The following is a 24441-nucleotide window of genomic DNA, read 5'->3' as shown; positions in this document are numbered from 1 at the left end:
GCCGTGAGTTCTACCAGTAACTGAGGAGCTGAAAAGCATAAAGTCTCTGGGGTTCATCCTGAAATCCAGCTGGCTCAAGTTGCTGAGGCTTTGGTAGGACGCTGTTGGTGACTTCAGGTGGGCACTGAAAATGTAGTATATCAGGCAGAAAATAAAATCCTGGGTTGATGTTTTGTAAGTAAAACTCGTCTCTGTATATTTACAAACAAAACTTCCAAAACCCCTGCATGTCAAAAGAAACGGGAAAGCATCAGCTCGTCTAAAATTTGCTGCAGGTTGAGCTTGTGGTACGGGGCGAGAAACATCTCTCTAGAAGTGACTGCCCTTTCTATTCAATTTCAGCGTAATACAACTTTTTTTTTCTAACTTGGAATACTGTTTTTGCTTCACAGAAATTTCAGCTGATGCTTCTTTGCTCTTAGGAGGGTAAAATCCGAGAATAAAGTCTCATGAGGATGGGAATTAGAGAAAATTGGATACCGAAAGATGCATAGTAACCCATAAGTAAACTCCAGGAGTAAGCTGAGTCTTGGGGAGAGCCGTGTAAGGAAGGAAACTGTTCGGTCCCATCTGTCTGGCTCTTGAAAAGCACGTGAGGAAGTAGGTGTGCAAAATGGGTGAAGAAAGTGGAAACAACAGATACACAAACAATGTTATAAATATTTTCTGACATAGTGACATTGCTTGCCTGACGCACTGCTGTGTACCCAAATCCCGCCATGTCCTCTGTAGTCCCTGTGTCCCCGACGCCACATCGATCTCCAGAAGGCCCGCTGAACAGCAGACCCTGGCTTTGCGTCAGAGGCTCTGGAGCATCTGCTTTTATGCCCAGCGACGGTGATGGGACTCGTGTGTCCTGCACAGGGTGCGTACAGAGAGTCTGGGCACAGTGTCTTCTGTGTGTCAGTTTATATGCCGTAATTTTAACAGGTGAAAAAAGACTGGCCAAGGTTGTAGGCAATACTTGCTTCTCAGTAACTGTAATGCAGCTCCTCGTTCTGTATTTTCATGTCACTGTTTATCCTCCTCTTCCTGAAATATTTGCCTCCCTATTTCATGCTTGCTGCTGTAGTTTCTCCTCTACATCTTTTCTCTGTAACCCTTCTGCTCGGTCCTCCCTATGCTGAAGTTATGTCCTGATTTAGAAGGACTTCTCAGAATTCTTGAAATATTGTTGAGTCCAGATAGCAGCAGGAGCAGGAGGCCTCTTGGATGTATGAAGTGGAGCATTTCAGCTTTGCTGATGTTGCTGATACCCAGATATTATGCAAGTGGGATAAATGGCAGAGCAACCCCTTGTTACACACATCTGCGTGAACGACTCGGGTGGGTAACAGTAAGGCTTCACTGAGTGCGAATGTTCTCACCTCCTTAAAAGAGGTAGTAGAGTGCATACACTTGAGCATAGAGGGCATTTGAACTTCTAGGCCACGGGAATTCTGCTTGTCTAGTGAAGTCTGACTATGCAATCAGTTATACCTCCTGCTGGAAGCAGATATATCTCCCCTTTCCAGTTCCCATTTATTTCCTAATGCTGGAATTGCCATTGGGATCCTCTAGTATCTATTCTTAGCTCTTAATTCCATTAGAAGCCATTCTGTGAAATGAAAACCAAATCTTGAATATTGGGAAAGTGACATGGTTGGATCAATTTCAGCTATTGATTCCATAGTAGGGATAAAGTTGGTGCCGGGAAGGTGAGAGCAGTTAAGGACTTGCTTTCTTCTAAAACTCTCATGGGCAAAACTGAAAGTCTGCCTCAGCGATTTAGGGCAAAATGAAAAGACTCTGCCAGGGCAGCTGTCTGTGGTTGCGCTTCCCTTTCCAGCTGCTGGCACATGGGCACAATTCTGTTTCATTTGGACACTTTTCACTGGAAAGCTAGTTTAGATATCCTCATCGGTGCTGTGAATGAACAGGATACACCTGGAGAGTCATCCTGGCTCAGCTGACGGTTACTTTGTCCATCTTTCTTATGTACATAAGGAATGGATAACCTTGTCAGCTTAAGCCTATCATAAATGAATGTGTTCAAAAGCTCAGACTAACTCAAACCATAAAAGAATTTTAAGTGAGCCAATTCAAACTCGTTTCACTGAAACTGGTGAACATTTGTGTTAACATAGTGGTAGAAGTGACAAGGTTATTGCTTGTGTCTGTATGGCGGAATGCATGCTTATATAAAGGAATAAATTATGAGGGTTTGTTTAGTTTAATAGTAAAGGAAAAGAAAGACAGTGGAGATGGTATTGTGGAAAGTTTGGAATATTGTGAAGTAGAATGTCAAGACTGCTTAAAAGCTGTTTGTAGACCTAAATTCCATGACATGCAAATCTGGTACAAACATGTATGGTTTTATTCTTACGTTGGTTTTAGTTGTTGTGGCCTTTTTTTTTTTTTTTTTGATTTGGGGTGTTTTTGGTTTTGGTTTTTTTTGTTTTGTTTTGGGTTTTTTTGTGTTGTTTTTAGTAAAACCCTGGTCGGTGTTTTCAGAAGCTTCACTCCACTTGTTTATCCGTGTGCTAAATGGGATCGGTAGCTGTACAGAATTTGACGTGTCCATCTCCATGTAGATTTTTTTAATTGCTCGTCCTTCTTAGTCAGATTTATATGGTGTAATGGAAATGAAAGAGTTTAAGAAAATGTATCTCCTGTTAAGAGTGCCCGTGAAAACCGGACCCTGATTGGGAAAGGGGTGTGTGTGGCAGCTGTGATTTAACGTTGCCTTTGATCACAGTGCAGCCCTGTTTGAGGCAATGCTGCACGCAGGCAAAGCAAAGGCCTGGGTTTTACTGATCTCATGAGCTCCTGAATAGGGCTAGAAGGGGAATGACAGAGGAAGAAGAAAGCTTTGGAAATGAAAAGGAAACCCCGTGAACCCGACCAGCATTATTGGCTGGATTTGCCTACCGGGGAGCCGCTCAGTTTCTGCCAGGCTAATTCTGCTCCAACTTTTCTCCCCCACACCCCCGACCTCACCTCCCCCTCTCTCTTCCCTTCTTTCAGACTTTTTTTGTTTCCGAGGCATGGCTGTAGTAACTTGGTTCTCAGGCTGGGAACCCACTGAGCTGTTGCCATGGTCACTGGGAAGCTCTTGGTGCCATGTGCTTCAAAGGGAACCTTTCCCCTCCTGGAATTCCTGCCTCCTCTGCAGCCAGCACAATGAGACGCCTTCTCCTCTCCCTGCCAGCAGCAGCTTTGCTCTTGGAGGGAGGGAAGAGCAGCGGTGCCCGCAATACCTGGTGCGTGCCCGCATCCGCCGTACCGCGATGGCAGTACCTGCCTGTGTCCTGCATGTCCCAGCGTGCAGCCCCCTGCTCTTCCCCCATCCCGGGCGCTTTTTTGACGTCTGTCAAAGACAGCGAAACACAACCCAGCAATGCCCTTGTTTGCTTATTTCGGTACAGGATAGATAGTGAGAAAATGTTGAAGGTTTGCCTAAAAGTAGCACTTCTTGCCTTTCTGCAGGCTTGAAAGTCCAGAGGGAAGGATTTTGTTCTTGTTTCTCTTCCAGGGACTGCTGAAGGGACTCTTCTGCTGTATTACGAGGATGCGTGTATTTGAGGATGTGCATCTGAGTAGAACCTAACAAAGAGGGGATGTCCCTGCTACTACAGCTTCCTGTTTTCCTCACATCAAAGGAATCTCTAATATGAGGAAATTCCTAACAGTTCTTCCAGTATCCATTCACTTCTCTCTTTTAGAGTTTATTTACAAAGACACTTACACAAATACTAACTAGAAGAATCTCTTGTTTTGCCACATCATCATTGTGATTATACTGCTACGGTTGGGGCCAGAATCATTATGACTTGAGGCTGTGTTAAACAGGCTGACTGTGATTCCTAACCTCTTGTCTAACAATTTAGTTTAAATGTAAAGATTCTTATAAGGTAGTCAAAGGAGAAATCATGGGGCTATGTCGGTAGTTTAGTTCCTGAATAGCGTGATCTCTCCTAAAAGCTGAGGAACAAGATGGCCTGTGGGGACTCAATTTTAATCCTTTTCTTTCAGTTACTGAAAGTAATAATAAAAAAAAGGCAAATTAAAGAAAATCAACTTACACGTTTATATTAGTAGCCTAAATTAAGGATACAGTTATATGTCCAAATTAGAATTGCAGGGACTATATAAGCATACCTTTTGTTTCTGTATAGCATTAATAGTTTTTGGATTATTTCCTGTAGAAATGGATTCAGTTCAGTTGTAGAAATGCATATGGAATTTAGGCAAATGCTCTTCCATGCTTAACTTTTTCAGAAATTAGGACTGAGCTACGCAGTAGATTAAGATCTAAAATTAATGAGATGTGTCTATAACCCGTGATCAGTATTTCCAAAACTTTGCTCTTTTAGATACTTTGCTGCCTTCTGTTTGTCAACCCATGTTTCTTCTTTGTAAACAACATCTAAAAGGATTTGGAATTCATTTTGAGGCAGTAGTCTCAAAATTTATATCAAAATTTAAGTGGCCTGGTTGAAAAGTAATAGTATGGATGACTTTTAAGCTGGTTGGTTTGTTGTTGGTTGGTTTGTTTCAGCGTGTGGCTCCATGAAGGTTGGTGTTGGCGCAGTGTCCAGTGGAGGTAGGAAGGAGTAAGAGGAGGAGGGTGAAGGGGCTGCTCCTTCCGATGGCAGTGCTGGCCTGAATGCACGGCAAACCACAGACTGAGAAAAGCTCTTCAGCAGTAGAAACTTAATATTGGTTGTTTTGAACTCTCAGACTTTGTGTGAAGAAGGAAGTTGTCATGAAGCAGAAGTTTCTTGCTTGAGACTAGACTTCTTTGGCGTGGACTAGTTGAGAGATCTATGCTGCGTGTGCCAACCATGCCAAAACTCTGATCAAAACACAAACTATGTTGTTTATCAACCCCATTGTTTTGTAATGAAAAAAGAGCATGTGTTTTGAGGGGGGAAAATAGCATCCTGGCTAGTGTTAAAGACTCTGAGCTTCTGAATCAGTCACGTTAAGAGTCTCCATTGACTTTGCATTTAAATTTTTCGTTTCCATGGTCTGTTGTCTTAGCATTGCCTAAAATTAGAGTTAACTGTGAAAAGAAGTCGCATATGTAATTGTAATCCCTGCCATGTTTTTCTTACTGTATTTGTTCCAAAGAATATATTGAGAAACAGAGAGAGAGAACTACCATTTTCCTGAAGCACCAAAGAACAGAAGTGCTGTGTTATCATACTGATTGTTTCTCATTATTCTCCACTTCATTATCATTTATAATGTCCAAGACACCTGAAATGTTAACATCCCTTTTAAACAACCATAAAACATCTTTTAAAAATTGTATTTGAAGGGGCACTGTTACTTGTGCGAATAGTTTTGGTGTCATTTATCTTTTGACATGCTTGTTTCTTGCTTCCCCAGCGCTAGCATTGTGATTAGACGTCTACAGCATAGAGACATAAGGATTTCAGGAGCTCTGACAAAATTGCATAGATGAGGTCAGAAGAGGGGTTAATATATCTTTTTTCAGGAAGAGGCTGGATTTTCATAATGACAGACAGAAATAGTCCTCATAATCTTCCCGGCAGGGACAAGTGTGTACTTCGGAACAAAAAAATAAATTACATAAAGTAAAATGCTCTTACCAAAAGCTCAGTGTATTTCTGCTTCCCGTCTTCTTGCCTCTTCTTCCATCCCTCACAGACCATAGTCTAACAACAAGACTATTTTAACAGATTAAAAAGGGGATTTGAACGGGAAAGAAAAAGGAAGAAATGTTGCATTTAAGAGTGTTTGGCTCTGGAGACCACAGGGACGCAGTGTGAAGCAGCCGTCTCGTCGCTGTAGTTGGAAGTCCTGAGTTCATATGTGCCTTTCTCATGTCTTTCCTCTTACTCCGTGACCACTTTCCGCCTTAATTTCAGCAGTCCCTTTGAGGAGGGAAGGGGAAGGTTGAGCACAGGTAAGAGAACTGCCAAGCAAGCCAGTTACGTTCTGGAGACAGGACAGGTTTGTGCTGTTGTGGATCGTACAGTGAAAGATGGAAAAGGAAAGAAAAGAGCTGGATCAAAGCCAGAGAGGGGAGTGCTCAGAGGAATGGACAAACAAGGGCGGACTCAGGTTATGCGGTTCCGAAGAAGTAGATCTGTCAGGTTTTAACTCATGGGTGGTGGTGGGCCCTTTCCATGGGCAACTCGTGCCAGCAATCTGTTATTGTATTATTTTACTAACTTCTTTTTTGCGCTCACTGCGCAGTTATGAAAAGCAGCAGCTATTCATGAAGAAAGGGCTGTCTCTTATGTTTCCCCCTCTGGGCACTCCTTAGATTTGCTATTGTTGGATTGATTACTTTAAATAAATGTCCGCTTTTAGAGTTGAGTCCTTAGCAGTCCCCACCACCATCTTCACTCCTTTCCAACCAACTGCGGAACACAGCTGCTCCTCCCTTAAGCTAAAGAAGCAGCTGCTGTTGCACAACATGTGTTACTGGAGTCTCTGCTCAGTCAGAACACGCAGGGAAATTAACGGAAGCCCAGGCTGAGTAAAGAGGAAGGAATATTTTTTTTAAGATGTGCCCCACATACAAATAATAATAATAATACGTCAATGATTTATGTCTCTTAAGTTTTTGGACATTGATGATTCTATGTGCCTTGTGGGCATCTCGAACGCTGAGAGATATTTTTATTTCACATGCAGAATCTACCTGTCTCACTAACAGGAGAAATGCACAATGGCACACATGTTGGAAGAACTACAGAAATGGAGTTTGAAGCAGAAAAGTGAGCGGGCAAGTAAGTGCAGCTCTGCTGGAATACAGAAATGGGCACAAAAGAAGGCTGGCAAGCAGAATCAGATAAATGGATCAGAAAGTGAAGAAAATAAGGAGCAGATACGGAGACAGGGAATGGAATTATTTAGAACTTCACAGATGAGTGACACGCCTAATTTTGGTGCATTAAGAGACAGAAGGCTTTGAAAGAAATTGGAGAACTGGGGAATGTAACCAGATCTACATCAGAGGGACGCCGATATTCAGAGTAAAAGATGGGCAGATACAGTCAGCAGTGGTAGAAAATAGTGGATCCTAAGTCATTGCAAGCAAAAAGCGGGAATGTTTTGCAAGAATTTTCACAGGGTTGAAAGGGAGGAAAGAGAAAATATAACACAAATTACACTTTATATTCTACTCTTTTGAGATAATTTGCCAGAAGCTGTTTTTCTACTCTATAAAAATTTTTGTCTTCATGATGGCCAGGCGGATATTATCTAGAGGTGCCTGTTCAGGTGACATGATCATTTCATGTTAGTACTAAGTTTGAGGAATCAACTCCAAATGAGCCAAGTGATCATACCGTGAACTCAAAGTGAGCATGAAGTGGGCTTTTTGGCCAATGTAGGGAGCACTGACCAAGCCGTTTGCAATTTTAGCAGGCTATTTCTTGAAGATCAGAGGTGGACTTATTTGTGGTATGAATTCTCTAGACAGATTGGGTATATATTATCAATATTTGCTTAGCTGTTGCCTTAGAATTGCTCAATATAGATATGAAGCTCTCACCAAAACTAGTAAAAGTATCAAAAGCGTGTATGTACTCTAGTGCATTAATGTCTCAGTTGTTGGCCCACGGGCGCTTTGTTCAGTTGGTAAGCCAAGAGAATCCATCACAGACATTTAATTTTTCAAAATGCTCAAAGAGCTCCGTCAGCTTTGGATAGGAAAAAAAGATGGACCTTAGCCCTGAGGATCCAAGTAGTGAGCTTTTAAGAGGCGGGGAGGGGAAGGCATTTGGGAAGAGCACAGAACGCATAGACTCTTGAGTCCATGAAGAGTGTTGAAACTCCCAGAGGGTCCCTTCAGCTGACTGCAAGGGACTAATGAGCCAGCCTGGCTGTTTATGGGCTGTGGTTAACCTCTTGCAAGTTAGGATTTCCTGTCGCCAGCAATGAGCTGTGACCGCCAGCACCACAGTGTTAATGATGAGGTAGGGGCTGATGAATGGCTGGACTCCAGACAGCAGCCTTCGCTGGCAAAGAATCAAGTGGCTAGAGGGGGAAAAACATTGATGTCTACAAGAGAAATAATGCAAACTCCAGAACCTATAATTCCCATGTTTAAAAAAAGAAAGGGAGAAAGAAACTGGGGACAAATTCAAACCAAGTGAAGCTTTTATCTCTGCATTCTGAATAGAAGATTGTTCTTCAGCAAAACTGGCTGCAAAAGCCAGGCCAGTTAAAACAATATGCAGGCTGCTTGCCTCCAAGTAACCAGAAATTGTTGGCTCAGAGTAGCCTGCTCTGAGGAGCCAACCTGCTGGGAGACGTTATCCAAGCAACGGCCTGAATGTAATTCCTCCCGCTGTGGAATGGCTCTTTGGCAAATGAAGACCCTAATTAGAGATGGAAGGGTTTCTATTTTGTTTTTCTTTAATCCTTACCCTGAGGCCTCTGCAATACAGCCATGTCTCTGCTTGTGTGCAGAGAAGTTTCCAGTTTCCCTTTGTAACAAAAATCCTCCACCTTTTTTATTCTTTTTTCCCCCTTTTTCTTTCCTTTTTTAAAAAAAAAAAAAAAAGAATCAACAAACTAACAACAAGGGCCCACCACAGTTTGGGACCTTGAAACTAATCTAATCCAAAACCAAGGATCACTGTTTGAAAGAAAGTCCATGTCATCTTATATTAGCCAGCCCATAGAAAGTCGCTAGATCGACTGGAATACTGGCCTGCCATGCATCTTCTTACTGCTGAACTTATTACCCAAGCTGATTCTTCCAGTAGAGGAGGAGGATCTCACGGAAACAGTAGTATTCTACTGGATACCAAGGGAATTTTACACGCCTTTGTTCATTCAGAAAGATTGAATGGGGGTTATGTGCACGTTCTGTAGTCTGGGATGCGTATGCTCATCCCTGCCAGAGAGGACAGAACCGCCAGGGGAATGTGCTACAGCATTTTTACACTGATATGTGTAGAAGTGAAAATACATTTGCTGCTTGACAGCTCACCTTGGTATATATATGTCTGTCTGAACACACTCTCGCAGACTGCAAGCAGGCACTTAATAACCATGCAGAGAGCACTGCCTTTTCTGTCACTGGTGAGACTCGGGTCTACTCTTTCGTCACCTCAGATGATGATTGTGTTATCTCTAAAATGTCCTTGTTTACAGTAGATATCAACCTATGGATGAAGGACAGCTACTTGAGGATGAGGCTAAGCAAGACAGATGATACTAAGCAGAAAACACAGTGAATTTGCATTCCTATCAGTTTCTTACATTTGAAAATAGGCATATACCCCAAATTGGCCCGAATCACTCCTAATTTTTCGTTCTTAGTTATGCTTACGTTCACCACTTCTCAGCGCTTCTGGTGGCTTTTGGTCATACTCGTATTCTGTTTTACTTTCCAGATAGAGGATAGCAGTATGATATTACTAGGCATAAAGCTTTTCAGCTTTTTGAATAACTTTTAGTTAATTTAGATGTGTCAGTATGTCTTGGATAGACAACTGTAAATGCCTTAGACCTGTTCTATATTCTACATAATTTCACACAGGCTGGATGTGTTTGAAATTTTTCCTCTTTCCTGAAATATTTAAATGTTTACCTAAATCTGTGGGTTGTAAACCATGGCCCAAACCTGTTGTTTTGTTGAAAAGAACTTTCTGCCATAAGGTGAAGCTTATTTCTCAAGAGGATTGAACTTCCCTGTTGAATTTGCTGAGATTGGATGGAATTCCTGCAAGACCTAGAATTTTTGTAAATTGTGCCATCTCCCGTTCTAAATGCAAGACATAAATCTTTGTTTTCCCTTTTGATGTATACATATACCAATTTATAATTTTAAGGTAGTTTTATATTAGAGCACGAGCCTTGTGTATCTGAGATAGGAGGAACTTTGGTACGTTCCATTTACACAGCTTGGGTACTATAGGGATGGCTTCTTACAGTGGTCTAGGTTAATAGTTCCTTTAATTTACACCTCCTCCAACACTTTGCCATCTCACAGTTTTTTAGTGAGTTCTCTCAGCTCCACAGCATGCTTGTATGTGTGTTTACGTGATTATCTTAGGTCTAGTTTGCTGTTTCTAGTTCATCTACTTTCAGTACACCTTCAATGGAAAGATAAAGTTAAGAATTATCTGGGTTGGCTGTAGTGGTATTTTATAGCATATGATTCTTTAGTACATAATTTCCAAAACATACTCATCTTGTGGCCTTTATATTTTAAAGGTAACTGTATACAGGAATTCTGTTGCTCGGAAAAAGCTTGAAGGGTTATAAAATGCAGCAGCGTTTCTGTGTAACACCATCAGTTGTCATAAACGCGTCCACTCACTTCTTGCCAAGTGTGCTAGGCTCTCTGTGAATATGTTATGGAGTCCAAGGCCTCTGTTCCCTCCTGCGCTCTCTTCCAGTGCTCGCCCTTCTCTCTCGGACTCTGCCTTCTCCCAGCAACACGGCTGCTGGCCCCCAGAATGGTCTCCGATAGCAGAGGGCACCTTTCTGGGAGCGGAGCCCCACGACTCTGAAATGTGACACAAGAGATTTGCAACCAGCAGGCTTCGATGTGTTCAGGATTAAAATAAATGTCTTTTTTCCATGTTGTTTTTACTTGGTCTAGTCTCAGAACTGATCACAGTGTTTCTCCCTCGCCCCAGAAAAGAGAGATACTCTCATTTTTTGTCTTCTTTATTCTGACTACCTGAGAGCCTCTCAGCACTGAGTGGCATGGATCACGTTGGTATGTATTGTTCATAAGATTCTGTACTGCACGAGGTGATATTCTTTTTAAAGTAGAAGTACATATTTTCTTAAGTTTTAAATTTTTTTTACAGAGAAATACATTGGTTTATAATTGTGGTTAAACTTTTAAATTTAAAAATACCGCTTTATGCTTTCTATACTTCTTAATTGATACAGCAGCTGTCATAATACCATATAATGCAGTATCTATAGGCCACATGTATAAAACATCCCAAAGTGCTAGAGAAGTTGAGTTGGGTATTCCAGTCAGGAAGGCGTTTTATGCTGGTGTGATACTCAGGGATGTGACTATCTTGTGATATTCTGCCTTTGCTTTCGGACAGAAATCTGCAAGTTCCTTTTTCATTGTCTCAGAAAAGGTTTGAAGTGGCGTGCTGCTTATGCTCGGCTTCATTTAGTGTCTGGAATTACTGGGGAATTGTACATTAACAAGGCTGAGGCATCAGTGGGTTAATCTGTAACTTCTGCTGTTTGCAAAGTAGATGATGTCCTTTTCTCCTTCCTCCTCTGCCCTGCGGAACTGGCCTGTGGCCTGGCTTTCTCCCTCCAGCAGTGGTTCAAGGGGCAAGGTAATTTTGGTGATTGAGCCCGATAGCAGCGTAGGAGAGAGGCGGGGGATGCCTGTATTGTTCAGATGTTGTTGTCTGTATTCTCTGTAGCTCTGAAAGAAAAAGAGGTTTTGTGGTTTGACAATTGTAATGAAAAGGTGTATTTGACACAGTGCTGTGTGGCTTGTGCAAGATTCCTGATGGGAAGCAGAGTGCAGCAGACTGAGTCGCTGGAGTGGCTCTGCCTGCGGCTGATGTTCTATGCTTTTGCAAAAATTGGGTTTATTCTGCTAATATATTTTCTTTTCCCCAACAGTAGCTGCTGCTAACTGAATATATTATGGAGAGTCAAATGTCAATAATGGAGAGTTCTGACATGGAATATTGGATCTGATGGGCTAGGATAAACAGAAAATGTGCCTCAAGTTTGATGATTTTTACTTTATAGAGAAACTGAGGGGCAAAACCTCACAAACTGACAGAGGGAACGTAAGTTTAGTCAGGCTGGCTCAGTTCTCAGCTAAATAAGGATGTATAAACCAATTTTCTTGGCTACTCTCTTCAATAATCTCTGTACCCAATTATCATATTTTCTTCCCCCCAAAGCATGGGATATATTGAAAAAAGAAAAAGGAAAAAAGGAAAGGGAAGAGGAAGAAGCCACCGTTACACCTGTTGGAGCTGTGCTGTTTCCCTCAGTTCTGAAAGCAGCATTTTGCTTTTGGTATCCATAGGACTGTCTTCTGCATACTGTATCCTTACTCTTCTGCCTCCTGTGTTGTTCATTTTGGAGGACCAGCTAATAGGACGTGCTGGCACCTGATGGAATAGAGTTGGGATAGTTTGCTAAAAGCAGTTCACAGACATCTGTACTGGTTACCACCTAAACCATTGCCCAATCTCCCCCTCCCCATCTTTATCATTTTTTTTTTTTAATTCAGAGAATAAATCAACTCCCTCATGTACCACATACCATATTTATAAGTAATATTTGTTATTCACAGTGCACTGAGTTCCAAGAAAAGAATTCCTAGAGTTGGATAAATGATCCAACTAATCCAAAAGGACAATCTAGGAAGACATACGTAGCTCTTGATGTAAGAGCATTTGTGAGAACATGGTGTTAGAACAGCAGGATATATCTGTGGGTTTACACAGGCAGCCAATACTTTTAAAGCATCTTTTTCTCCTTCTAATCCATCAGTTTTATCTAGGATGTTAACTTAAAAAAAAAAAAAAGTGTATTTATAAATAGTAATGTAGTAATCTGGCTCTACCAGTAGCCATTTTCAACAGAAGGTATTGAGTTACTGTCTTAATAAACGTGTAATGCATTACTATGTTGATGTAAATGGCAGAGCTAAAAGAGATTAATGAACTTTGGTTTCCCCACCTTTGGTTCTAAGCCTTAGTCCTTCTCTCATCTGTAATTTATTCACTCCCTGCAACTCATTCATTGAGTGTCATGTCCTCGTGTAAATACAGCTGTATATTGTGAGGGAATTCTAACTCTGGCAAAGAAGTAAATGTAACAAATAAAGGCTAATGTTGTTGGTATGGTTTTTCTCTTGAACAGGGCCTTGTTAAGCAGCTCTTCTTCTTACGTTGGTTCCTCCACTCTTGCATAATAACGGAGATATTAATTGGAATGAGGCCATACTAGAAAGCCGAGGAGGAGATGCTCGCAGTGTTCGTATCTGCAAGCGTGTAAGATCCTTGTAGGTGTCAGCAAGTGGCTGACCTGACTGTTCTGGTTGTTGCAGCCCTACCTGATGTGAGCGAATGAGAGGAAGCAGTGCACCTGCTTAATAATCATCTGGTCCCTCCAGTTGAAAGTTTGTCTCATAAAGGAAGTTGTTGCTTCCTCACTGTATTAGTCTGGCCCAGGAAAGGAGTGTAGAGCTCTTCAAATCTTTCTGGTGTTCTCGGAGGTAATAACTAAAATTTCCTCAGGCCTGGAGATGTGAAGAGGTACCTTCCTCGCTCTTCTGTGATACCTGTTTCCTCTCATCCCCTCTAGATTACAGGGTCTAGTAAATTCTTCCGCATTTTAATCTGAGACAATATTTAATGTGCATCTTCTTAGTAATGGTTATGAACAGTGAGTTCATAACAAGTAGGTATGTTTCAGGATACATATTCCTTCCTCTCTGCACCAAGGATACCTTTTGTCCACCTTTTGATGGTACTGTTTCATCCTAAGAGATTCACTTCCTGGATTTGGTGCATTTAGGGCAGAATCATTTGTTGATTTCTTGTATTTTATTCTGGTCCGCTTGTTTTGATCAAATCTGTAGATTGAACAAGGACTGTGAGACTGACAAGGCAATGATTTTTATTCCTCTGGACATGCTGCAATATGAGGTCTAATAGGTTTAAATAGAACCCCTCGACACGTGTCTTTCATGTCCTTTTTATTTTCAGCCTATTCATACTACTATGTTTAGTTTTGGAGTATCATTAATGCACAAGACAGTAGATTATTTTTTTTAAGCTTGTTTTTTCTTTTTGACTTGCTAAGGGGAAGATACTGCCAACTTGCTTGATTATTCCATGCCTGGTTTATGATTAACTGAAATGTCTTTGAACCACTTCTTTGAACTACTGTATCAGAGACAAAGAAGGAAATATCCAATAGAAATTGCTGTGAAGAATTGAAAATACTAATTTTAAATGGCACTAATATTAAAAATACCTGGTAGCTACTCTTAGTTTCTGTTACCAACAAGAATAGGGATTTATACACAGTTCTGAGCTAAACTGGTTTCACATGTACTTTCAGGGGGTAAAAAATCACAGAACTTGAAACCAATGCATAAAACATTATTCTAAATGGAGTCTGAATCTGTATATAAGTAAAATCAATACGCAGGAAAGGGTTGGAATGGAAGCTTCTGGCATTTGCTGCTGTGATAGTTGTAATACGTTGCTGCAAATCATTCGGTGCAGTTACGAACTGAAGTTCTCTGCGCTTCATTTACTGCTTTTGTTACTCTAGATTGCTAGGATAAATCTTAAATACAAGTATTATTCCTCATCAGGTGGTTTGCTCTGCCTGTTATCACCACTCCAAGATGTTATCATGTTGTAAATGGACCTCTTCCTGTTTCTTTGCCCTTTCATCAATTCTCTAGATTTATTCTCCCCTTCTAATTGTGCAGCGTAGCCTCCTTCTGCATGGCCAGTCAGTTATCAACATCCACCAAAAAATGCTTGTTGTTGCTCTATATTCTCTTTGGCCCCTGTGCTTCTGGCAACACACTGTAGCAGCATTTATTGGGGCACTCTGAAATCAGTCTGTGAAAGGAATTTGCAAAAGTTACAACTGCTCAGAAGATCTGAAAACCAGAACTGGAGATTTTTTTTTCCTCCTTCTGTAAGTGTCCAGACTTGTGAGGGCCTTCCCACTGCGTTGTAATCAGTATTGACGGGGCCTAAAGGCAGAGCTAATATATGGAAAAGGAAACTTAACTTAATCAGAGCTATCTTTTGAGTTCATGCAATGAGCAATATGAAATGCAGGCTGTGATTGTCTTACAGTTTCCTCATCTGGGAGCACACCAGTCAGGGAGCTGGTTAGAGCTCATGTAGGAAAAGAGGGCTGTCGCGTGAGCAGCATGAACCGTCTTCATATTGCAGGGATTACCGCGTATGATGATGACAGGAGATGTATACAGGAGGACTCCTTGGTTTTCTAACAAATTCCCACGTTTGGAACTTCATTCCTAAAAATGAAAGAAGAAACTGAGGAGATTCTTCTTTTTTTTTTCAGCTGTATACTCCCAGATTTTTGCTAGATCTCCCTTGCTGACCAGCTGTGTTCTACCAGAAATAGTTTGAGGAGTTTTGTTTTTTGTTTTGTTGTGGTTTTTTTTTTTTTAAGTAAGGCAGTTCCCAACCACAGCACTTAGACACAGTAGCATAGGTTGCAAGTAGCAAACCATCATTATTTTTACAGCATTATTACATATAACGCAAGGGGGAAATGCCAATAAGACTCAAGTTGCCCCCTGTAAAAAAACATACCTCCCTGCCACTGTCCAATTTCAGACAGTGAGTTCAGGTTGTGCTTGTCAAATAAGATGCCAGATTACTTGTTTGTATCCTATAAAGACCTACTTGTATCTAACCTATATTTTGTGTTTTATTATGTTTGTACTTAAGGACAAAAGAATTTCTAAATTGCTGATTGCTTCTAGGACAAAGGCATGCTTAGTACTCCCTCTACATCAGTCTTTTTGCAGAATTGAGCCCTATGTTTCTGCATGTCAGGCTTTTAGTGAGCTGGTGATGTACACAGAACATGTGTAACTTCCCAGGAGCTCCAGTCGGGATGTGGGAGCACTTGACAGAAGAAGGAAAAGCGATGGTGGCAGTGCTTGCAGTGGCTGTGCAAAGTGAGCAGGTCTGAGTCCGTTGCTCTGTAGCAGCGCAGGCTTTCCGGACTCCGGATGCAAGGACTGGGAGGTGGTTGTCGCTATGAACAAAGAGTGATCATTTGATAGCGGTATGATCATTTGATGATGATCATATGATCATTACATCATAGTGATAGGACGGGGGTTAACAGTTGTAAACTGAAAGAGGGGAGATTTAGATTGGGTTATCAGGAAGAAATTCTCTGCTGTGAGGGGGGTGAGCCCCTGGCCCAGGTTGCCCAGAGAAGCTGTGGCTGCCCCATCCCTGGAGGGGTTCAAGGCCAGGTTGGACGGGGCTTGGAGCAACCTGGGCTGGTGGGAGGTGTCCCTGCCCAGGGCAGGGGGTGGCACTGGGTGGCCTTTAAGGTCCCTTCAACCCAAACCATTCCATGATGTAAATTTCAAGAAGCTGAGTTACCATTGTTTGTTTGGTTGGTTTGTTTGTTTGTTTGATTACTTTTTACAAAACAGGAAGAATACAGCTATGTAAGTGATAGTCATTTGTCTTAAACCACAGAGGACACATAATCGCAGAAAGGGCTCTATGCCTGGCACCTTCACTGATTTCTGTCAGTTGCAGGGAACAGAATTGAGGAAGTGCCCGATTGTTTGCTGTAAAGGTAAAGCATGTGCCAGTACAATCTCTTTTTTTTTTTTTCTTGCCCCTCATCCAACATGCGTCTTTATTTTTTGATCCAGGTTTTGGCCACTTTGCTTAGTAAAATGATTTAGGGCTGTCTTCAACTGACGAGTAGCCCAAAATGAACAAGTCACATGCCTATTACAGACTGGCATTATTTTAAGGGGGACTTACACGGCCGTGTTATTTTGAGCTGTCCCGATTACCGAGTAGCGGGCAGGATATTTTCAAAGCCGTTTTAGCTGCAATTATCCGACAGAGGCGGGCAGTGGGGCCGCCGGCCCCAGGTGCGCTGCGGGCCCCGCCGCCATCTTGGGCTGAGGGGAAGGAGGTGAACACCAGGCGAAAGTAGCAGCCTCTGCGCTCAGGCCCCGGCCTGCTCGCACTCGTTTGCTCCTCAACAAAGTGCAGCGGTTTTAAAAACGAGCTGGAGGAGAAGCGGGGGGAGGAGGAGGAGGAAGGGGGCGAGGAGCGGCAGGCTGTGGTGTGTTGGCGGCTGTTCTCTGATCTGCTGCCAGCCCAACCTGGAAGGTCAGGCGGGGCTGCCGCCAAGCCGCGGAGCCGGAGCCCCGGCCGCGCTGGAGCGGGCTGTGCCGCCGCCGCACCCACCTTCCACGCTCTCCGCCGCTGCCGGCCCGCCGCGGGGAGCCGGGCCGGGGAGGTCCCGTCGCCTCGGAACCGGCCTCCGCCGCCGAGCTCCTGCTGTGTCTCCTTTAGCACCCGGGGTCTTGCACGGGGCCGGTGACTCCGGGACCGGGGTGCGCTTCCCAAGGGCGACACATCACCTCGTGCTTTGGGATCGGGGCTAAAACCCTCGCCAGGAAACAAAACAAATAAATCTGCGTTTCCTGGTTCTCCCAATGGCCGCCAAGTACCCCTCGCTTGGCGGGGTGGCAGGGCCGGGGGTGGGGCCGGGCTGGGCTGAGGTCGCCCCGTGAGGCTTGTGGCGGGGTGTAAGGAGAACGGTGAGGGTGGAGAACGGCCCCGGGTGAGGAGAAGCGCCGGTGAAGGAGGGCTTGGAGCCTTCCCTTCCCCGGGGCCCGGCACGGAGCGCTGGGGGCGGCAGGCCGCGGTCCGGCCAGCTCGGCGGGTCTGCAGAAAGGTGTGTGTGGGGGTGACCGCACTTGCTGTTATCTTCTCAACGTCTGATTTTACAATACAAAGTAAGGAATACAAATTACATCTCGGAGGTGGAAGCTTAATGAATTGCAGTGCTATATGCTCCTCACTCAGTGTGTTCACAAAATTAAGGGTTTTTTTTCCTGAACCAACCTGCAAGATCTCTTTGAAAAATCTCTTTAGAGATCAAAGTGCCTTGCTTGTTGACTGACCGTCCTGAAAGAACACTCTAAGTGGCCTGAACGGTTCTACCAGCACTGCATGTCTGTAAAAGGTGCCTTCTAGGGAAACCTGGATGAGCTTTCACCTGAGGGCCGCTGCAATGGAGAACATGTAGCAGATTCCTTTTAACTTTTCTTCCCCAAGAGCTATTAGTGATTAGCCAGGTGTGCTGACTTCAAAGGGCACAAATACCTGCCGAGCTGAGAAAGAGACCCCATTTGGGAGTTGGTTTCCCTCCTGCACTGTCTGATGGGCTTGGTTGATTTAAAACGAAAACAAAATATATGAATAGAGCAAAGGAAGTGACCTGTAGGTGTTCAAACTAATGTTTCTGTACTGGCCAGCATTCTTATTGGAAAACATGGAGTGATATTTCATAATTAATCACTTTCATATGTTTGTTTTATATCTCAATCGAAGTTCAGGCCCTCTAGTCTCTATGAAGACCCAGTGTCGTCATGTTTGGTGCTACGATGGTGATGGCTCTCATTGCTTGGAGAAATAGTTACTTGCATTCTGCATCCAATAAAGGCAGTAACAGCTTTGAAAAGTTACTGGGAATGTTTGCTTTGTGGAGCCATTGAGCAACATTTGAACAGAATGTGCAGAGGCGCAGTGGCAGAAACTGGTAAAAATACCCTGTCTTAGCCTTGGTGGTTGAAATACTATTTTCTCTGTCCCAGAGGATTTGAATATGTTCTAATATCTCCTCTGTGCTGTTGGTAACTCCAGGTTTGGACTGCATATTTGATGAAAAGCTGTGCATTTAAATAGGTCTGGTCTTACCTGCGTTAAGAAGTGTTGTATGTAACAGTTCTGACCTCTAATGGTCAGAAAGAGCAATGTTCTCTAAGGCACTTATTGCAAGGATTGTGAGAATGACACTGAAAATGTGTAAAGAACCCGGTCCACGTTTATTTTCTACACTTATGAGCTTGTCTCTACACTCCAAATCACAGGGAAGATTGTTTTTAACGGTGCTTCCAAGTAACATGGAGAAAAAGAACATAATTTAAATTAAAACTTTTCTTGTATTTAAAGTCTTTAGAGGGTCTAAATCACACTTGAATTCCTTTCAAAGCCTGTTGAAGAAGGAGGTTGAGAAGGAAGGAGCAGAGAGATGTAGAGGCTATAGCGAAGTTTAATTACATTCCATGCTGGTTGAGGAACTCCTGTGTTTGCAATTACTTTGTCATTTGTTTTAACTACGCAGAAACACAAAATGTTAAGTTTGCTATCTGGAGATGAGGAGAGGGAGTAATTTTTGAGGTAAGAAGTCGTCTTTTGGGGTGGGACTGAGGATGCTGTCTTTCTTATTGCAGGCAAAACGAGCAGTACAGCGAGGAGCCACAGCGGTCATCTTTGATGTTTCTGAAAACCCAGATGCCATTGATCAGGTATGAAGAAGGGAGTCTAGTTTTATTACAGCCTCTGTTGTGTTCTTTTAGAGTTGCTGAGGCAAGACTTGAGAGCATACAGGTCTCAGAGCACACCTCTCTTCAGACGTACAGCTACTCACCCTGGGTAATGTGGTGCTGTGGTTTTCCTGCTTATCTTCTGGCAAGCAAGAAGCAGTGGAGGTGCTGAGAATGTGGTAGAAAGAGAAAAATCTGGGGAGTTATATTTTTTTTCTTCTAGCCTTTGCTAGAATCCAACATTGAAGGCTGGGTTGAGGTTTTGAGAAAGGATGGAGGCAAATTTTTTGTGGCCCATTATCTAGCCAAGGAGGTTTTCTTTGCCCAGCTCTGTGTACAAAACATAGGCTGTTTGGCCCTACCCAGCTTATGATCAATAGTATTGTTGAGTGGCTGCTATTTTTGAGGTTGCAAAATGGCTTTCAAACCTGACTCTAAACAAGATTCTTACAAAACTGTCCTGGTTTTGGCAGGGATGAGAGTTAATTTTCTTCCTAGTAGCTGATGTAGTGTCGTATCTTGGATTTAGACTGAGGATAATGTTGGTAACACACTGGTGTTTTAGTTGTTGCTGAGTGGGGCTTACACTAAGTCAAGGACTTCTCAGCTTCTTGTAGTGCCCTGCCAGTGACGGGCAGGGGGTGCACAAGAAGCTGGGGGGACACAGCCAGGACAGCTGTCCCCAACTGTCCAAAGGGATATTCCATACCATACGATGTCATGCTCAGCATATAAACCCGGGGGAGAAGCTGGCTGGGGGCGCTGCTCAGGGACTGACTGGGCATTGCTCAGTTGTGGTGAGCAGTTCTTTTTCATTTGCATTACTTGCCTTTTCTTGCGTTTTATTTCTCTCTTTGTTATTTTCCTTTTCATTAAAATTTGCTGTTGTGTTTTTTGTTTGTTTGTTGGTTGTTTTTTTTTTTTTTTTTCCTAATTTCAATTACTAAACTCTTCTTATCTCAACCCACGAGATTTCTCACTTTTATTCTCCCCCATCCCACTAGGCAGGGGGGGAGTGAGCAAGCGGCTGTGTGGTGCTCAGTTGCTGGCTGGAGTTAAACCACGACAAAAACTTACAAAAATTTCTTTGTTGTTTACAGCTGATGATTTCTGGCCTACATATTTTGTGGACAAGCAGGGTTTTTCTTTTTTAGGGGTCTCGGTACAACTTCCATCTTTTCATTTGAAGTGGGTGAGGTAGTAGCTCTGTGAAATGCTTTGACAAGATCCTTCCACCCAATTCTGAATTATTTGAGTAGAGAGAAGAAACATAACAAGCACAGAAATAGTCTGTAGTTGGTTTAGTTTTGTTTTGTCTTGAAACAAAACTGGTATTTCTGCTACAGCAGAAACAAGTGAAGCTGAATGTTTTAAGTGCAGCCTGAATTTCTTGGGGAAAAGAGAGACCATCAATGTTGATGTTAAAAAAGCTGGCTTTAATTCTGAAATGAGCATCTGTTGGACAAAGGAATGCAGACCCTGTGCAATGGATGCTTTGAGAACTGTGCTCTGCATGTGCATCAAGGCTACAGCCTTGATCTTGCAAACATTCTCGGGGATATTTTTTTCCCTTTTATACACGGAAAAACTATCTGCACAAAAATGTGATCTTTTTCCCATTTTTTCTCTGTATTACAGCTTCCAGTTACTTTCAGTCATCCTGCTCTGAACTTGCAAAGCAGAGTTACTGCCTCTTGCTCTTTTCTTTACCAGCAACAGCTATCCTTCCTTGATTCTTGATAATAAACTGGGTGCAACTGTCCCCAATAGCTGGGAAACTAGTCTAGTGGATGATGGGATATTTTGGGTGTAGCAATAAAGTGAAAGGAGGTTAGTAGCTGACAAAGTAGGCTCTGTTAAAGGACAGGGCAGCAGCCTATGCAAGCACTCCCGAACGGGAGAGGAATGACTAGCCCTAGCTTTCGCACTCCAAACATAAAAGTTACTCAGTTGGCTCCCTTCTCATGCTGCTCTGAACGCTTGTTTTTCATGCATTTTGATTCTCAGCCAAAGTCTTCAGAACACTTGACATCAGGGGATACTGATTAATTTGTGTCTAAAATAAATACCATTTTGGCACTCACAATAGAATTGTGGAAAACAATGACAGATAGATAACAACGGAGGAAAAGCTGACGTGAGTTAATCTGGAGTATATTTCATTCAAATGGAAGTATCCTAAGACACTGAGGGCAGCTGTTTAGGGAGCTTTCCCAGGTATGCTTGTGACTAAGCAATAGAACAACTAAAGGGGAGAGTGCTTGGAAAGGGAGGAGTGGAGTATTATGAAAGGTGATCCTTCCTGCCAGTCAATGAACAGAAATAGGAAGCAGGCCTGAGCAGGGGAAGAATTGTCCTCGGATAATTTGGTAGCAGAAATGCTACCAAATGAAAGGGCTTTACATACAGATTTTGTGGGGTTTATTCCCATTGATATGTCTTTTGCTGTTGACTAAGAATGAAACTTATTTTTAGAAATGCTCTGCGAAGTCTGATTTGTTTCTTGGTTTTACTTTTGAATAGTTTGAAGAGGAGTAGCAGCACCCAGAGCATCATGTTTAGCAAAGGTCTGTCAGTGTGCAAAAGCTACTGAGGAATCAGGTGAATTCTTTCTCAGACAAGAAAGTTTCAGAGAGAATATGTATCTGGGAACATAGGGACAATTACTGGATTTGGCCTTAGGCCAGCAAGCCTTCTAGACACATAAGATCCCCAGGTTTGATTCAAGTACTTCAGCTAGTTTTTAGCTCTTCAGAAGACATAGGAAGAAGACTAGAAAGAATCTTCTTTAAAGTCTCAATGAAATCTGTCACCATCATCTGGACAGATTAAGTGGAGTACTTTGTACACAGGATGATGGATCAGTCAGTTGGTAATTTCTACATGTTTTAGCCAGAAACAACAGGTAGATATCAACAGTGTGAATATCTCCGTGTCCTAGTTTTGGCTGGGACAGAGTTAATTTTCACAAGAAGCTGGGAGGGGGCACAGCCAGGACAGCTGACCCAAACTGGCCAAAGGGATATTCCACACCATATGACGTTATGCTCAGTATATAGCTGGGGGAGTTGGGGGTGTGGTGGGGCTAGGCATCGGGTTCCGGGTGGTGAGGGACTGCATTGTGTATCACTTGCTTTGTATATTCTTTTATCAGTATTATTGTTGTTATTTTTCTCTTCCTGTGCTGTTCTATTAAACCGCCTTTATCCCAACCCATGAATTTTACCTCTTTCTCCTGATTCTCCTCCCCATTCCACATTCGGGAAGAGGAGTGAGCGAGCAGCCACGTGGTTCTTAGTTGCTGGCTGGGGCTAAACCACGCTATTCTTGTTCAGCTTGCTCGCACTCCTGTCATCTCCCTTATTTCCCGTGTACCATTTCCATCTCCTTGTCTGTGCCCTGCTTGTTTTGCATCAACCAGCCTCTCTACTAGGATTTTTCTCATGGGTCAGAATGAGCTATATGAATTCATCATGTTGATGCCATTTTGTAACAGAACAATTCTCTTGTCTTGTTATTCCCCTCTCTGGTATATAGTTAGCAGATTGTTTTTCTGGATTTGTTGGCCGGAGAAGTTATATAGTCTCCACACTTGAAGGTTTTCAACATCTGTCTGGATAGAGCCCTGAGCAGCCTGGTCTGATGACATAGTTGACCCTGCCTTGACCAGGAGGTTGGACTCGTGGGGCACTTTTCCACCCACATTATTTCTGATTCTATGATTTCGTCTTTCAAAAAAACTTAGCTGGACCTGGAAGGAAGTTTCAGAGTGAATTAAGCTATCTACTCATATGTTTTAGTCTTTGAGGCCGCCATCCTGCAATCAATAGCTCTAGTGGCTGCTAGAACCCAAATAACCGTTTGAATGAGTTTGCTGAGTTGAACATCAGAAATTACAGACTTTAATAAACTGACTAGGTACAAAGAGCCTGAAAGACAGGACTCTGACATGAGATTTTTCAGAAAGCCAAAGAAATTTGTGTGTGAATAAAATAACTATAAAGTTGAGATAGCAAAAGGTTCAGAAAATGTAGCAAGGCCAATTTTTATAGAATGTGCAGATTTTTATTCTTATTCATTATGAGGTTTAACTTATTACAGTATTAATATATGCATTGGCACATGAGGTTAAGTTAAAGCTGCTGTTCAGAAATAACATTAGCTTATCCTTAATCTTAGTTTTGTTCAGTGAAAAAAAAGAGCAACTTAAGTCAAAAGCTTAATTCACATTTGACTCTGGGGAATACTTAAGTGAAGGTCTAGGCTAGAAGAGAACAATCGGTGCTTGAATCAATTCCACATTCATATTCCTTTACTCTACTCTCCATTGTCCAACAGAGAGGTAGTTTTCCTGAAACGTGCCTTTTGAGTAGATTATTTTTTTTGTTCTAGCTGAACCAGGGCTCAGAGGACCCTCTGAAGAGACCAGTGGTGTACGTGAAAGGCGCTGATGCTGTCAAGCTAATGAACATAGTTAACAAGCAGAAAGTGGCACGAGCAAGGATTCAGCATCGCCCCCCACGGGTGAGACTTTAAGAAACCTTATCTAGGTATTACACTGCTTTTACTTCATGCAGTGCTTGCTGACTGCACTGGGCGTGAAGGTGTTTTGATGCTCCCCATGAGCATTAATACATGTGAAATTCTGTTGACATAAATAAATTTAGCAACTGCACTGTGGACAGGCAGCTACGCTTGATGTAAGTATGGAATCCACAATGTGGCATCCGCTGTCTTTCCTAAGGATTCTTTTGAATGTATGAATGGTTAAAAAATTTATGTAATGGAAGTTTTCCTTTGTCTTAATTAAATAACTTAATTATTGCACACTCCTGGTAGTTTGGATTTGTAAGGTAGTCTGCCCTATGTTAACTAATAATTCTGTGTGGTATTTTAAACATGGGTTAATTATTTGATAGCTGGTATTTGTAATTGTAATATAAAATAGTTTTTTGAGAGGTTTTTTTGGAACGCTGTCTACGTGTAGATTACAGAAGAAGAACAAAGCTAGAGGTCATCCATGTCCCAGTTACCACTTTGGTTTTGTTGCATTTTTATGTAAATCTATTAAGAAGTGTGTTTGAGAAATGGGCAAATCACTGAAAATTCATATGTTGATTTTCACTCACCTAAGTATACAAGCAAACCGATAAATCATGAAAATTTGTGTTAGTGTGATTCACTCAGTTCAGAGACACTGTAAATCTGACTGGCATTTGTTGTGTTTCATCCACTTGCAGTGGCATATGAAGCCCATGTTCCGTCTCAAAGAATCCTAGTTAATGAACAAAACGGTGTGTGCTTTGACTTTTGCTGTTGTGACTGTGTACATTTGACAATGACCACTGAGAAAG

At 42.4% G+C, this 24441-nt stretch overlaps 1 protein-coding gene across 3 annotated transcripts in view; it reads left to right on the top strand.

The window, feature by feature from the left end:
• The window catches only part of ZNRF3 (zinc and ring finger 3), an 87145-nt gene that overhangs the window by 52024 nt on the left and 10680 nt on the right, over positions 1-24441 (top strand). The window contains exons 3-4 of one of the 3 annotated variants that reach the window (XM_054219522.1): positions 18995-19069; positions 23480-23611. The exons of 1 other annotated variant lie outside the window; for it this stretch is intronic. In XM_054219522.1, the coding sequence (XP_054075497.1) occupies positions 18995-19069; positions 23480-23611 (207 nt within the window). The remainder of the gene's footprint in view (positions 1-18994; positions 19070-23479; positions 23612-24441) is intronic. One more of the 3 variants, XM_054219524.1, reaches the window with a different exon arrangement.

This window comes from Rissa tridactyla, chromosome 13 (assembly GCF_028500815.1).
Source record: "Rissa tridactyla isolate bRisTri1 chromosome 13, bRisTri1.patW.cur.20221130, whole genome shotgun sequence".
NCBI classification, from domain to species: domain Eukaryota; kingdom Metazoa; phylum Chordata; class Aves; order Charadriiformes; family Laridae; genus Rissa; species Rissa tridactyla.
This window is presented reverse-complemented; position numbering and strand designations above follow the sequence as displayed.